This window comes from Ceratotherium simum, chromosome 14 (assembly GCF_057802395.1).
Source record: "Ceratotherium simum simum isolate JZ-2026a chromosome 14, ASM5780239v1, whole genome shotgun sequence".
Classification (NCBI taxonomy): Eukaryota; Metazoa; Chordata; class Mammalia; order Perissodactyla; family Rhinocerotidae; genus Ceratotherium; species Ceratotherium simum.
The window spans coordinates 55,563,229-55,578,598 of NC_141913.1; the positions used below are offsets into that span (position 1 = coordinate 55,563,229).

General features: G+C 40.2%; 1 protein-coding gene across 1 annotated transcript in view; it reads left to right on the forward strand.

Moving 5' to 3' along the window:
• The first annotated feature begins 6,710 nt into the window (after window positions 1–6,710).
• The window catches only part of DOK6 (docking protein 6), a 382,532-nt gene continuing 373,872 nt past the window's right edge, over window positions 6,711–15,370 (forward strand). The window contains exon 1 of the mRNA XM_004422628.3: window positions 6,711–7,086. Within this exon, the coding sequence (XP_004422685.1) occupies window positions 7,021–7,086 (66 nt within the window). The 5' untranslated portion in view covers window positions 6,711–7,020. The remainder of the gene's footprint in view (window positions 7,087–15,370) is intronic.

The following is a 15,370-nucleotide window of genomic DNA, read 5'->3' on the forward strand; positions in this document are numbered from 1 at the left end:
GTGTGTGGTATAATTGAGCCAAACTTGTTTATCCTTAAAGAAAATCAATACCAGTTAGATTCTAAAGTTGAGAAATCAAGAAACAGTAATATAAGCGTATCACTTATTATATTATATAATGGAGCAACCACTAACTAAAAATAAAATTCTCATTTAAATCAAAAATATTACACGAGTGCTTTAGCTTCTATCATTTAACATTGTTCCAGAAGTTATACCCATTGCAATAAAATAAGAAAAATATTGTAGTAAAAATATTAAGTAGGAGATAAAATTATTTTTTTGATGAAGAAATCAAAAGAATCAACTTATAATAAACTGTAAATAATAAAAGATTTTAACGGTGTTTCTATAAAAGCATTTCTAATAATCTAATATAATCACCAGTTATAAAATTTAATAAAGGAAATATTATTTGTGATGGTACAAAAAAAGCACTAAAGAATTTAACTTGAAATATATAAACATGATGCTTATGAAGAAAACTGTAAAATTTTACCAAAGTGTAGGAGTTATGGAAAGAGAAAGCAAGGTCATATTTCTAAATGGAAAAAGTCAATATTTTAAATATATGCTTTCACTCAATTTTCACTGGAAAACATTCATATAATTCGAAGCAAGTCCAGTGGGGAAATTTGTAGGACAATAACACTTGAATATCACAAATTTTGAAAAAGAAAATAATAATACATGCATTGGGGTGGGAATGGATTTGCACTACCAGATGTTAACTCACACTAAAAAACACAATGAGTAAAATTTTGTGGTTCTAAAATAATAATTAGAGTATTCTGTTCAGCTGAATAGGAGGTACAAAAAAGAGGTGGATGTATAATCCTTTTTAGTATACAATATTTGGGCAATTCAAATTCAATAAGTGTAATTAAACATTAGAATAAATGTTTAATAAATATATATTTATAATATATATTTACTGAATATATTTACTGAATAAATATCAGTACCCCCTCCAATAAACCTAAATAAGTGGATTAAATATTTAAATATAAATATCTTCAATCATAAATGTTTTAAAAAGGTAGAGGCAGATGTGTGTGAGATGGTATTGTGGTGAGCAAGCAACATAATTTGAATATCCCAATCCTCTCACGTAAACAAAGGTGGCAACTGGGATCGAAAAGGAAAAAACCTGCACACGGTGTCCTTATTGTAACTAGATGACAAAATCTACAAGAAGAGAGTGTACCCCCAATCACCAACAGTGACAAGAGTCTCAGTGGAAAAGTGGTTGTGTGAGAGAAACAAGAAGAAAAGAAGGAACTCTGCCCTGGAATCAAAAAACAAATTCACCAAAATAACACACCTTTAAAAGGAAGGGTCCCCACTCAGAGTAGAGGGCTATGCAGACCAATCTGAGAACACCTGAAGAAGCAATAGATTAAAAAGTTGGAGCTTCAGATGTCCCAAATTTTGGGTGAGTGTAGAAGGACCTTCGGTAGTTGTGCAAGTGGAATAAGTGGCCTGGGCCTTAGCTCTTTGACAGATAAAGCCCCACCCTGGGGAAAAAAAAAGAAACTATTAGAAATAGAACAAAAATGAACCAGAAGAGGAATTCTGGAGTGTGGGAATGTGATTCAGATATTAGGGAATGAGGGGACCTGAGTAGATAAATCATAGGATGTCTTAATGTGGATACATTGAGAAGCCATATCTTTGACGACCTTATGGTACAAGAGAAGAAAGCCAGGGGTATCCTAACTGGGCCTCTCCTCCGATAAATGAAACCCATCCTTAAAATAAGGAAAAATCCAATTTGTTAAACATGAGCATGAGAAAAGGACTGCAGTGTACTTTGTATTTCCAGTATTGTAAGTTTGATACCTGGATTGGATAATATTCTTAGATGGCACTCATGAGGAAGAGGTATGCTCCTTTTGCATATGAAAGAAAAGAGGGAGAGATTCCTGAGAGAACTAGGGAAAATATCCAGATTCCTTTGATAACTTTATCTTGTGAGTGACATCCCCTCATTTCTGTCATACTGTATTTGTTATAACTCATTCAATAAATCTGGCCCACACTAGAGAAGAGAGGATTACAATGCGGTGGAGATCTTTGTGACCCATTTTATAAGCTACCTGCAATAGTCTGCCCTCTGGATCGCAATGATTTGTGTTTCTCACATACTAAATACGTTAACCCCATCCCAAGACCCCTCAAATTCTCATCCTATTACAGTGTGAGCTCAAAGAACAGAATGTTGTTATATAAAATAGTGCTGGTGTAAGTAAGGATCCTCAAGTGTAGTACCTTAGGCATAGTTTTTCAAGTGTGGATCTTGTTCTCAAACTGTAGACCTTTGAATCTAAAGAGACAAATAATCTGCCTCCCACAGCCCCAACACGCAAAGGTGAGACAAGCACAGTACAACCACTAGACACATTCCTTTTCAAAAAGGGACACAAGAAGCCACATAGAATCACGGATCCATAATCCTGAAATACAAATGGGAATATGCTGGCAGTTCCTGGATTAGTTCTCAAAGTCAAGGAATACGGCTCTATGATTCTTAGCTCTTCCCTCTAGGCTCTGGGGTCCTCCCTCTGAGTCATCTTTACTTTTTCGTGAAAGGTAGCATGGGTTTTTCTTTTTCAGCTGAGCTGTTCTCTCAGCCTGCTTCCTGCCAGTAAAATACTGGGAGTCCAAGTGCCTCTCCTCATTCTGGATTGTCTTTGTCTGATACTGTTTCTGCCTATATAACTCTTTTACGAACTTTGTGGGTCTCCTGTGAATCTCTTTACTCTATTAGATAAAGATACAGCAAAGTGTGTGATTGTAAAATCATTGATTTTTCTGAAATCTTAAAAAAATGTATATGTTATAGTCACACACTTGGCTTTATCTTTAGGCAAAATTTTCATAGCAGTGCCCAGGATAAGATCTTTGTTCAGAAGCCGTTTCTTAATTTTGTCATTGTTGTGGTTTGAAGAGGCTGGGAATGTTCAAAACCATCAGTTCTTGGCTCCTTTTTGTTTCAGGGTTCTTCCCTCAATTTATCTCTCTTCGCTCTCATTTTACTACGTAGCAAGAAGAGATAGGCTGCACCACCACCATTTTTCCTGGAAATTTTTTTATCTAAATGGCACGGTTTATTAAGTACTTGTCTTAGTTTCTACACAGCTGCAGGAAAAAGTATTGCTACTTTTCCTGCCATGACATAACCGGAATGCTCCTTCCTCCAATTTCCAATAATATTTTCATCACTTTATTGTAAGATCTCACTCACAGTGTCCTCAATCTCCAAAACTTTGCAGTGTGTGCAAGGTACCCCAAGCTTTCACTAACACTCTTCTCAAGGCCACTGATGGGTTCTAAAGCCATTCCCAAATTTTCCAGTTTTGCTAAGGCAGCACTTTACTTTCACATACCAAAATCTATTTTCGTTATCCATTTATGCATAACAAATTACCACAAAAGTTAACAAATGGAAACAACAAACATTTGTTATCTTACAGCTTCTGTAGCTTCCTAGTTTAGGAACAACTAGTAGCAGCTTAGATGTCTGCTTCTGGCTCAGGGTCTCTCTCAAAGTGTCAGACAGGGTGCAGGCATCTAAAGGCTTGCCTGGGGAGGATCCATTTCTGAGTTTACTCACATGGCTATGGAGAAACCTGAGAACATCTACTTCTGAACTCATTTACATGGGCCCCTCCACAGGATTACTTCATATTGTGGCAGCTGGCTTCACCCAGAGCAAGCAATCCAATAAAGATCACCCAAGATAGAAGCCGCAGTCTTTGTATAACCTAATCTAGGAAGGACACTCCATCACTTCTACCATTCTATTCAGTAGAAGTCAGTCAAAAAGTCCAGCCCACACTCAGAAGGAGGAATTACATGAGACATCATAGCAAGAGGTGGGGATCTCTGGGGCCCGGTTTAGAGACTGTCTACCATGGTGATAAAAGTGTGAACAGTATGCAGTTTTTTAGTGTGTAAGAAAAATATAAACAAGAGCACATGTATGTCTTTTCTTATATTGTCAAAAAGCAACAATGGAAGGATAAAACTAAATCTAATAAAAATGGTTTCCTAAAGGATAGGTAGAGAACAGAGCAGATGGGACAGAAATCAGAGCTATATCCCTCAATGTGCCTTGTTTGATAGGTTTGACTTTGGAAACTTGTAAATATTTCACATTGCGAAAACCTTAAAAGAAAAGAAGCAATACTTAAATATGGAATCTGTCAACATTAATTTGAATTGGAAATATCTTTAAAAACTGTGAATTTTTCTTTTAAAATATATTTCTAAAATAAAAGCATTTCATTTCTCCATAAGTGAAAAGCTCAGAACGTGTAGCAGAAATAACACCCTGGTAACTAGATTATGGGATCTGAATTTCATTTCTCATTAAAATGAACAAAAGTTCCTATGAAAAATAACGGATGGGGCCGGCTCAGTGGCGCAGCGGTTAAGTGTGCGAGCTCCGCTTCGGCGGTCCAGGGTTCGATGTTTCGGATCCCAGGCACGCACCGATGCACTGCTTGTCAAGCCATGCTGTGGTAGCGTCCCATATAAAGTAGAGGAAGATGGGCACGGATGTTAGCCCAGGGCCAATCTTCCTCAGCAAAAAAGAAGAGAATTGGCAACGGATATTAGCTCAGGGCTGATCTTCCTCACAAAAAAAAAAAGAGAGAGAGAAGATACTTGTTATAGACACACACACACAGAGTCCTATGTCAGAAATTTAAGAATCAAAAGTAACTATAGGAGAATATTTAAATCATATTAGGGTGTTATAAAGACCTACATAGGCATATGAACAAAGTCATAACTGTTCTACAATCATTGAAAGCCAGAGTTACCAACCATACCTGATCCTTAGGTTAGCACTAAGATTGTTGCTGAGACAAACTTAAACCCTGACTTCATATATCTTACAATTGATTTGTGGAAACAGATTATTATATAAATGATGGTGGAAGTCAGTTGTCATGGAAATTTTTGTAGACACAAAACCAATCTGGAAATTGCAGGTCTGAAATCGAATGCCTCTGAGCCAGTTTCCTCATCTATTAAATGGCAAATATCCTTTACTTAACACATAGAGTTGCAAAGAGGACTGAATGAAATAATGTATTTAACGCAGCTGCAAATCTAAAACAAGTCTTCACATAAAGAAGTAGTAGTTATACAGCATATGAAATAGTAACAAATGAGTGGAATAGACAGCATGCCCCAGGTGTTCAGAGGAGGAGGATCACGCCAAGTTAATAAGGAGTTTATGCAAGTTTTCCAGGAAGGGCAAAGCTTGAGGTCATTCTAGAGTGACAGCCTAAGGATCTTGCCATGTGATGCTCCAGCATTAGGTACTCTGCATGGTTCATAGTCCAAACAAATGTTTGCTACATAAACGAATGAATAGGAGTAGTGTGTTATTAAGGCAAATTAGAGTTTCCACTGGGTAACGTGGGGTCTAGACGGAGACTCTTGCAAATGATGGGACAAAAATCACCCTTGGGGCGCCCATTTAGTTGGGGTGAAGGGCATGCTACTTTATCCTTCAAGGTTTTATATTTTTTTCTCCCCTCAGTCAAGTAGTTTCCTTTCTCTCTTAATATTATTATGTTCCCAATAGGACTAAGAAAGTTTAACTGAGAATATGGAAAAAGACTGCTCACTAAAATAAGCAGAAATAAACACGATCTTTTTAATTTTTATTAAGTATAGACTCTTTATAACTAAGGGACTTAGAAAATTTTCAATGTTTGTACATTTTTTTTTTTTTAGTTAGAAACATCCTTAGTTACTAGGTACTAAATATTCTTGCCTATAGCAAAAATCTATATGTTGCCTCTAGCCAAAATTTAAAACTCCCTATTTTTCCTTAAATCTTATAAAATAATTGTTAAATTAAAATTTTTTTTACAATAGAGAATAGCCTACTTTTAAATGTCATGCGTTCCTACATTTTAGGGGACAAAGTTCTTCATTGTTCTGTTTCACAAGTTGAACATTTCAATAAATCATTTGCATCCACCGGTAATAGCTATGGTCTCCATTTCCCCTAGAAGATTAAAAGCCACTCGCCACTTCTGGTCATAGTTAACTAAAACGCGCGCATAAATCAATCCACTCTGGTCCTCGCTGCTGCTACGGGAGAGGACGTCGGCGACGGGCTGCCTCGCCTGATTGCTCCAGTCTCCTCAGCAGCAGAGGGATTAGACACATGCGCACGATTGGTCTCTTTGTGTGCACCAGGAAGGGCTTGGCGTCGATTTACACTTCCTAACGGGGCAAAGACCTGGAACGCGAGCGTGTGCTTAGGAATAAAAATGCACTGTAAACACGGCCATTGAAATAAACAATCGTCTCGCTCCCGTTTGCCTTTTTCCTTGGGAGCATCCCCGCCGCCCTTTTCCCCGGCGTCCAGTTTGGGAGTGGAGATTAAGAGCCCCGGAATGAGGAGCCGTGTCCTCAGGAACCCCGCACCCGGGAGAGCGCTGCGGGCAGAGGGAGCGGGTGGGAGCTGGACCCAGGGCGCGGGGGCGGGAGGAGCTCCCCGCCCGAGCGGCGAGGGATGGAGCGCGTCTTGCGAGCATCTTCGAGCCCAGCCACCCCGCGGGCCAGGGGGAGGGAGCCGGGCAGGCGAATCGGCCCGCCCCCCCGGCCCGCCCCTCCCCCGCGCCGGGGAGCCGCGATGGTGCGCTCCGGCCAGCTGTGCGCCGCCGAGTGAGCGCCAGCCGGTGGGTGCTGCCGGGGGCGGCGGCGGCGCGGAGGGGGCGCCCGCAGCTGGCGGCGGCGCGGGCCGGGGCGCTCGGCTCGCGGCGGGGGCGAAGGTGAGGACCGGCACGCGGAGGGCGGGCGCTGCTCGCGGCGCCGGGCCGCGTCCCCCGTCCGCGGTCGCCCTGTCACCCAGCCCGCGTCCCCGCCGCCGGGAGCTCGGGGGGACCGGGCGGCGGCGCGGCTGCTGGCGGCGGCTGGCTGGATGCGAGACCTGCGCGGACCCGGCGGCGGACGGCGGCTCTCGACTCGGGGAAGCCGAACGCGCTGGCCATGGCCTCCAACTTTAACGACATAGTCAAGCAGGGCTACGTGAAAATCCGCAGCAGGAAGCTGGGGGTGAGTTGCTCGCTCGGCTTTCTCCTTCCCCTGCGCCCGTTTGGCACGGCTGGCTGTTGGGGAGAGAGGGGGCGGGGAGAGGTGACCGCGCGGAGACAGGGGCAAAGAGGGACCTGGTCCTCCGGCAGACAGCCCGCTTGTTGCGCGGCCGGGCTGGGAGCCCGCACCTGCCTCGGGGGGCTCTGCAGAGGGGGCTGAGGGCTCCGGGAGCGCCTCGGTCCCCATCCTCAAATGCGCGGCGCTCGTTTGGACCCAGACTGAGAAGTCCAGTAGACGAAAGGGACTGTCAGTTCCAAGATGAATGTGCCCTGGCGGGGGGATTTATATACTGTGCAACCCACAATGGTCTGTTCTCTAAAGTGTGCGCCTTTCGGGTAGAACTGCTCTGTGTGCGGGAGATGGATAGCCGCTCCTGTGTGTGTATTTAGAATCACCATTTTCTAGTCCCCGCTTCCAAAGCCCGTTTCGAAATTGTCTCTTGATGCCCAACCAGCGCCGCGCATCCCCGCCGGCTATGGCCAGTGAGTTGAATGCGCCCTGAACAGTTGCCCACTGGCAGGCTCCCTGGCGATGTGTGCTCCCGGACAGGTGTACCTGCGCCCATGTGCAGGCAGGTGTGTGCTCAGGGCCGCTGACACGGAAGCGTTCGCAACAGCAAAGTTTATGCAGACCTTTCATAGTTTTTTCTTGAAAGATGCTCTGCCTAATTTGGGAAACAGTGTAGACCCCCGGCAGTTCAAAACTTCTCTAGTGACCAGAGGAGAAGGTAAGAGGGACGCGTTGACGGTCGTAGAGGACTTGGGGTGTGGACAGGAGGGGGCAGGAGAGGAGTGGCAGGCACCTGGACTGGGAGCTGCCCAGAGTTGGCTGACGTGGGGGGACTGTCGGAGCGACGGGCAGGAGGTCCCGGGGGAGGGCGGTGGGAGGTGGGCACCCGAAACTGACCAGGACGGGCCGGTCCACAGAAGAAAGGAAAACTTGATCTGAGGCCGAAAGCGTCCGTTTTTTGGATTCCCTGGATGTCTCTCTACCTCAGTGTTCTCAGAGTTCCAGTTCTGCGAAGCTCTGTAATCCTGGGGCAAAGCGGCCTCGAACGAGAACATTCCCTGCGTTCCCTGCTGAATGGATGAATACCATAACTAGGAGAGGGAAAGAGAAGAAGGGAGAACTTCGTTAATTTTCTCATTTTAAAAAATAAATAAAAAGAAATTAGATGCTAAATATGTTGTTAGAAAATTGAACTAAGGTGGGGCAGAGTCCCTAAAAGAGGAAGGATCACCACGCACCCAGAAGTCCCTTGGTCGGGAGTTGGTGGACGCAGGTGCCGGGGGCAGGAAGAAAGGAAAAGGCAGACTTGCCTTTTTGTGCTGTCTCTGCTGGGTTTCACGTTCAAGATGCAGACTGTACCCCAGGGACGCAAGGGACCGGTTCTCGAACTTCGGCAGATCTGTAAAAGCGGGGAGTACAAAACTGGGTGACAGCAAAGCTCCCCTCCCCCAGCCTGGCGCCTGGCTTCGCTGCTGCGCGCCCCACCAGGGCAAGAGACAGCAGGTGCCGGGTGCAGACCCTCAGCCTGGTTGCAGGAGCTGCTCTTGGGGAGAAGGATGCGCCTCATTCTTTTCCAGGGAGATAAGGAAGAAACCACGTGAAAAGCTGCGATCGTCCAGGAAGCTGATGGCTTCTCGCAGCCGGGACGCAGTGCTCAAATCTGTTACCCTCACAGCCATCAGCCAAGAAAGGAGGTGCGGAGCTGGAGGGGAGAACCATTTCAGGAACTTGCCCTTTGAAGCCTCTTGCTCTCCTACAGGGTGCTTGCTCATCATTCTCGCTCTTCCGTCTTCTTGGAATCTCAATTGTGTCTGACATCTCAGACACTATGAGCTAATGGATGATTTAAGTCCCCCGGGGAGATGTGTGTCTGCTTCCAGAGTCCTCGTGTACGTCAAAATCAGATAAGGAATATAACACTGAGACCCCTCCCCACCCTTGCCCACTTGGCCCTGGAGGCTATAGGATTCCTCCCCCATCTGAGCTTTCCAGGATTTCATACAATAGAAACTGAATATGCAACCTAATTCTAAAATAGGATCCAAGGGAAGAGCATTGAATACCTCTTGAGTAACTGTGGTATTAACAGCCTTTGAAATGTCCTCTTAGAACACCATTTCCCCCTAAAGATGTGTGCAAATGTGTATTTACATTTCCAAAGCTCTGTTTCCATACTCCCTGTTTACAGCTGTGCTTTTCTAAAGCACAGTCTTCCTAGAAAACAATAAAAGCATGTTTATATACAGATTAATTGCTTTTGTCTTCCATTTCTACTTGAGAAATGTGAACTTCGGAGTTTGATGTTGAAACAGTTTTGCTTTGTTTTAACATTAAATCAAAATATTAAACTAAATTAACCTTGACTATTTTGGAGATTATTATTTATTTAAAAAAACTTTAGACACTTTTCTATTCAGAATATTCTAGTGTTCAGAAGGGTGAATTCAAACGACGAAACTTCACACACAGGGTTCTGTGAACGTTAATAAGTTAAGTGGGTCCCCTAAGATAGTGGAACTCTAAGCAAATACTATGTGCCTTAAAAATGAAAATGTATAGTCATGCCCAAAATCATAGAAATAGGAATTCTCTAAACATTATTTCATTTTCATAGTTAATAATACATATTCCCAATTTTATGGACTCTGAACTATAAACTTTTCCAAATAAAATAATATTTTTCACTCAGAGGATACACTATGGCTTTTTATGGTTTATGTTCAAAACTAAATTTCAAAATAAAAATAATTCTTTTTTTTTTTTTTTTTTGTGAGGAGATCGGCCCTATGGTAACATCTGCCAATCCTCCTCTTTTTTTGCTGAGGAAGACTGGCCCTGGGCTAACATCCGTGCCCATCTTCTTCCACTTTATATGGGACGCCGCCAAGCATGGCTTAAACAAGCAGTGCGTCGGTGCGCGCCCTGGGTCCAAACCAGCGAACCTCGGGCCACCACAGTGGAGCGCGAGATCTTAACCGCTTGCGCCACCGGGCCGGCCCCAAAATAAAAATAATTCTAATTAAATATGCACTGATATTGGATTTATTATGGAAAGAACTCATGCTTTCAAAAACCAAATTTTATAATATTTTAAGGGGAAAAAAAAAGGCCTAGGTATGAGGCCAGTTGTGTCAGAGATTATTATGACATGAAAATGTATTTTGAGATGAAATGTTCTAATGTACCCTTTACTCCTCACAAATTAGTGCTTATTATTATGCGGAATGAGGACAGAAAAGAATTTCTTGCTCTCTAGGCAGTGGGGCAACCATCTCAGAGGGCCTTCCAGGTCAAATGGATTGAAAGGGCCCTTGCCTTGTGCCTTCCTACAGAATCTAGTGCTACCTGTTGAAGATAGTTCCTTAGCCAACTATTTAGCAGTAAGTGTCAAACATTTTTTTGAATGTTTGCTGTGGAATTTGTCTTGACTCATTAATCAGTTTTTCTTCTATTTAGGAAAATAATTTTGAGAAAAGATAGAATCATTTTTCTGAATTTTACCCATGTCCTTTAAAAATATCTTTATTAAGTCACTACATTTTTAAAGGTATTAAATCATTAAAAGTATGACATGACTCTTATAGTCATTTCTTTAAATTCTGTATTAATTTTTCATTATAATATATCACTGTTTCTATGACTATATTGTTTTCCTTTTGCAGTATTTAAAAGCCCTTACAATAGTTTCATTCCTCTAACCATCTTATCTGTTGCATGATTGGTATTATAATTCACAAGGTATCATGGTGGCTAGTATTTTTTTTTTTTAAACAAAAGAGTACTTACAAACACTAATAAAAAGCAAATGCATGTTGGTCAATATTATCTCTTAGCTTTGATTAGCTATATTCTTCTGACCTCTGATGGGTTAAATTTAGTCAGCAAGAGATATATTGCAAAATATCCAACTTGTTCTTAGTTCGCAGATAAACTAAGAACTCTGTCACTGAAACCATTAATGAGTTTATACCTGGGTGATTGACTCCATAAGGTAGGAACAGTAAAAGCAGCATTACAGAGGGACATCATCATCTTCACCATCATCATCATCGACATCATTGTAGAGATTCCAGACTGCCACAATTTGACAAATTCTAGACTCACATCATTGTTTTCAAGGAATTCTGTTCAAATACATCAATGTGAATATTCTTAGACACTGTACACAGACAAATAGTATTTTACACAATTTTTTTTCTATTTCTTACTCAAAGTCAGTAGTGGTATGTGTGGGTATCAAAGAAGTGTCGCAGGATAGGGTGGTATTACACATTCAACAAATGATGAAATCATCATGGAGCATCTGCTGTTTGTCAGGTGGTATACACTGTGTGTGTGTGTGTTTGTGTGTGTGTGCGTGAATATTCTAGAGTCATGTTGTATTGTCAGGGTTATTAACGGTAAATACCTCCTACATCATCTCATGTACTCATACTACATTAGGCCAGTAATAGTCACTTTGCCCCAGCCTGGTGTAAGGGAAGCAGGGAAATGTAGAGGAACACATCTGGAGTATTTGATGAGCATCAACTTTATGAGCTGAACATCTATTCTGGATTTTCTCTTTTGCATGGTTTCCATTTGTTTTAACAATGAATTGTGGATTCATCTACCTCTTGCCCTCTCTCCCTCCTTGATTAAAACTTTGACACCTCCATTCCTAACTTGATAGTTATTGATCTCTTTCCTATAAACTCGTTAAGTTTTCCTGTTCTTTTTCAAACAGGTTTCTTCTGATGATGGAAGAGAGTAGTTTTTCGTGAGAGATGTTTATGAAAATTTACCCCTTTATAGAAGCTCACTCATTAATGTAAATGGGAATTTTCTGTGTATATTTGCATATTTTTTGATTGATTAGAGTATTTTAAGTTTTCTCTGGTCTCCCAAATCTCTAGAAACTATTTTGTGAGGAGAGATTATAACTTGTATGGCATGCATTACCAATTTGCCAAGAATTAGATGCAATAAATATATTTAAGATAAAATGTATAAATAACTTAATAATTTTGACCATTCAGAAGTTCAAAAGAACTAATTTCAGAACTATTACTTCAGATATGAATTCTCAATCTATGGATTTAAGATGTGGAAGTTGTATTGGGTGTGTTTAAATCTTTACTCATTCTAGAATATTGTGTATCCTGGGCATTGGCTTCTGAAATGGATCTGTTATATCCATGGTTATTTATCATTTATTTCTTTCTCATTAAATATGGATTTAGAGTGTATGAAAATTCTAATTATTTGAGCTATTGTTATTTTAGATTTTTATTCATGGTGACTATTATATATAATAACACTATGTGTACGTGCCACTTATTTCTGTATCTGTATCTATCTCTCCATATCTACAAAAACTACTGGTTCTTACAATTTTAAGAGTAGAAAAAGGTCTTGCATACTTTCTATCAAATCCCTATATATTAATTTATTTGCAAATGTTTGGTTGTGTGTATGACGTTTCAGGTGTTCTTAGAACCTCTGTTATCTACATAAGTGAGATTCCTTTTTAAAAAATCCCTATGTGTGCATATGGGCATGCCTGATGTTCTTTGAATTTTCAAAACTTAAAGCCAAAAACAAAGAAAATAAAAGTAAACCTAACCATAAAAGCCAAACCCAGACATTTTGCTGGATTTTGATATTAAGTGATTATGCCTATGCAATACCTGGGGGAAGCCACTAAATCAGGGGTGAGATAGAAGAGTTCACATCTCAGTTTGCACCTTGATAGATTTACACATGACTGCTGGCAGGGTGAACCTTAGAGATGGCGTTCCCTCAGATAACAAAGATTATACTCAGTATTTAGGGAAATCTTTCAAATGACTGAAATAAATTGTGGATAGGGTAATAATACAGTGGTCAAATATCTTTGGAAGACTTACATTCTCAGTTTCCTTAAATGTTTTTCAAAAGTGCTCAGTAATAGTTGATATTTTGAATAGGTCTAAAACAACATGAAGGAAATAGTTTAATCTGAAGTCTATATATTTGAAATAGTGTCTTTTTTGAAGTATTTTTGTTGTAATATATTGTTTTGTTGGATCATAGTAAGCCATGTAAATACTATTCAGTGGGACTGTTAGGTATCATATCTTTTGTCTGTTTCTATTTACATCTACTTCATTTTAGAAACTGTAGAAGATAAAAAGCAAGCAATACATACAAAATAAAAATTACCTGTATTCCCACCATCTACAGATCATCTCTAGATTTTGTAAATTTGTAAGTGCTCGCTTTAGGGAAAAAGTGATTTCTATCAAACGAGACAAACTAATTAAAAGAGAGGATACTATAATTTCTTTTCCCTTAGTTTTATTGTTTTTGCCTCACTTTTCTCATAGTATTTTCTTTTTTCTTCAAGCTCTAGTAACTTCGTCCAGAGAGCCCAAGAATTCTTGGTGGAGAGCATTTTCATTAACTTTCTGCGTAAATCTCCGTTAGTTTTATTTTAAGATACAGAGCAGGATTATCCTCTGAGTAATTCATTTTTATATTGTAACACTATTCCTCAATGAGAATATTGCACCTGTCAGTCAAATTGGATGGAATATGAAGTGATATTTTGTTATTAAAAGAGAACAGAAATTCATTTAATAAAGAAAACTGTTTTCATGTTGTTTGAAAATAATGGTGGTTGTAATCTTTGACCATGTGCAAAGTATTTTGCCTGCTATTTTACTAATTCATTGCAAAAAGCTTGGCTAATATTTTGGCTTAACAGTAAAATGACTGGGAGGACAAACTCATGGAAATTTAATTTGGGACTTCAGGATAGTAATATGATCATGTTGCATTGTGGTGTACCGTGCATTTTACAGCTTATAAAGAATTTTCACATCTATTATCTTGTATAATTCTCCCAGCAGTATATTTAATTTTACCCCTATTTTATACATAAACTAAAATACAAAAGAAGTAAAATGAGTCAGCCAGAGTTACAGAGACACAGATTGGGTTTGCGTATGCGAATGCGTATACTCAAATCTAGGTTTTATAACTTCAAGTTCAGTCTTACACCTACTATGCAACAGTTTCCCCTTTGCAATATATGTAGACAGGTGGCAACACAGCCATGTGTACTATTCAAAGTAAATGTATTCTCTTTAATTGGTAACGTAGTGTAAAGCTATTATTCTCATTCACTTTACTCAACTCTAAGTCATTTATATTGTAGATAAAAGTGCTATTGGTGGGTGGGAGATGGGAAAATGGGTGTTGGTGGTCAAAAGGTACAAACTTTCAGTTATAAGATAAATAAGTTCTGAGAATGTAACATACAGCATGGTGACTATAGTTAACAATACTATATCGTATACTTGAAAGTTGCTGAGAGTAGATCTTAAAAGTTCTCATGAGAAGAAAAAAATGTAACTGTGAGGTGATGAATGTTAACTAAACATACTGGTAATCATTTCACAATATGTGCATGTATCAAATCATTATGTTGTACACCTTAAATTTATACAATGTCATATGCTAATTATATTTCAGTAAAACTGAGGGAAAAAAGTGCTATTTCGTGAAAGAATTTATGCCACGATGAGGTACAATACAGATATTTCTCCAGGCCACTTTGAACGGATGTAATTTCATTTTCATTGTACCGTCTAAAAATCAGCTACTCTCTCCTTGTAAGACAGGAAAATAGGCTCCAAAATTCTGCTGACAGTGTCCAGGTAGAATTTAAAACATTTAAAAGGGCCGGCCCCGTGGCTTACCGGTTAAGTGCTCGCGCTCTGCTACTGGCGGCCCGGGTTCGGATCCCGGGCGCGCACCGACGCACCGCTTCTCCGGCCATGCTGAGGCCGTGTCCCACATACAGCAACTAGAAGGATGTGCAACTATGACCTACAACTATCTACTGGGGCTTTGGGGAAAAAAAAGGAGGAGGATTGGCAATAGATGTTAGCTCAGAGCTGGTCTTCCTCGGCAAAAAGAGGAGGATTAACATGGATGTTAGCTCAGGGCTGATCTTCCTCACAAAAAAAATAAATAAATAAAATAAAACATTTAAAAAATACATTTATTTTAGGTTACCTTTATTTATGTAAAATGACCTTTTATTTAAGGTGGTTATATGAAAGATTATGTTTAAATTAAATTAATGAAAAGTGAGTTCATTTAAAGAAAAACACAAGTAAAAAAAATAGTGCATATTTACTAGGATCTGACAGATCAAAAGGTGATATGTGGTGATACAGTCAGGCAGCAAAGAGTGTGATGGTGTTAC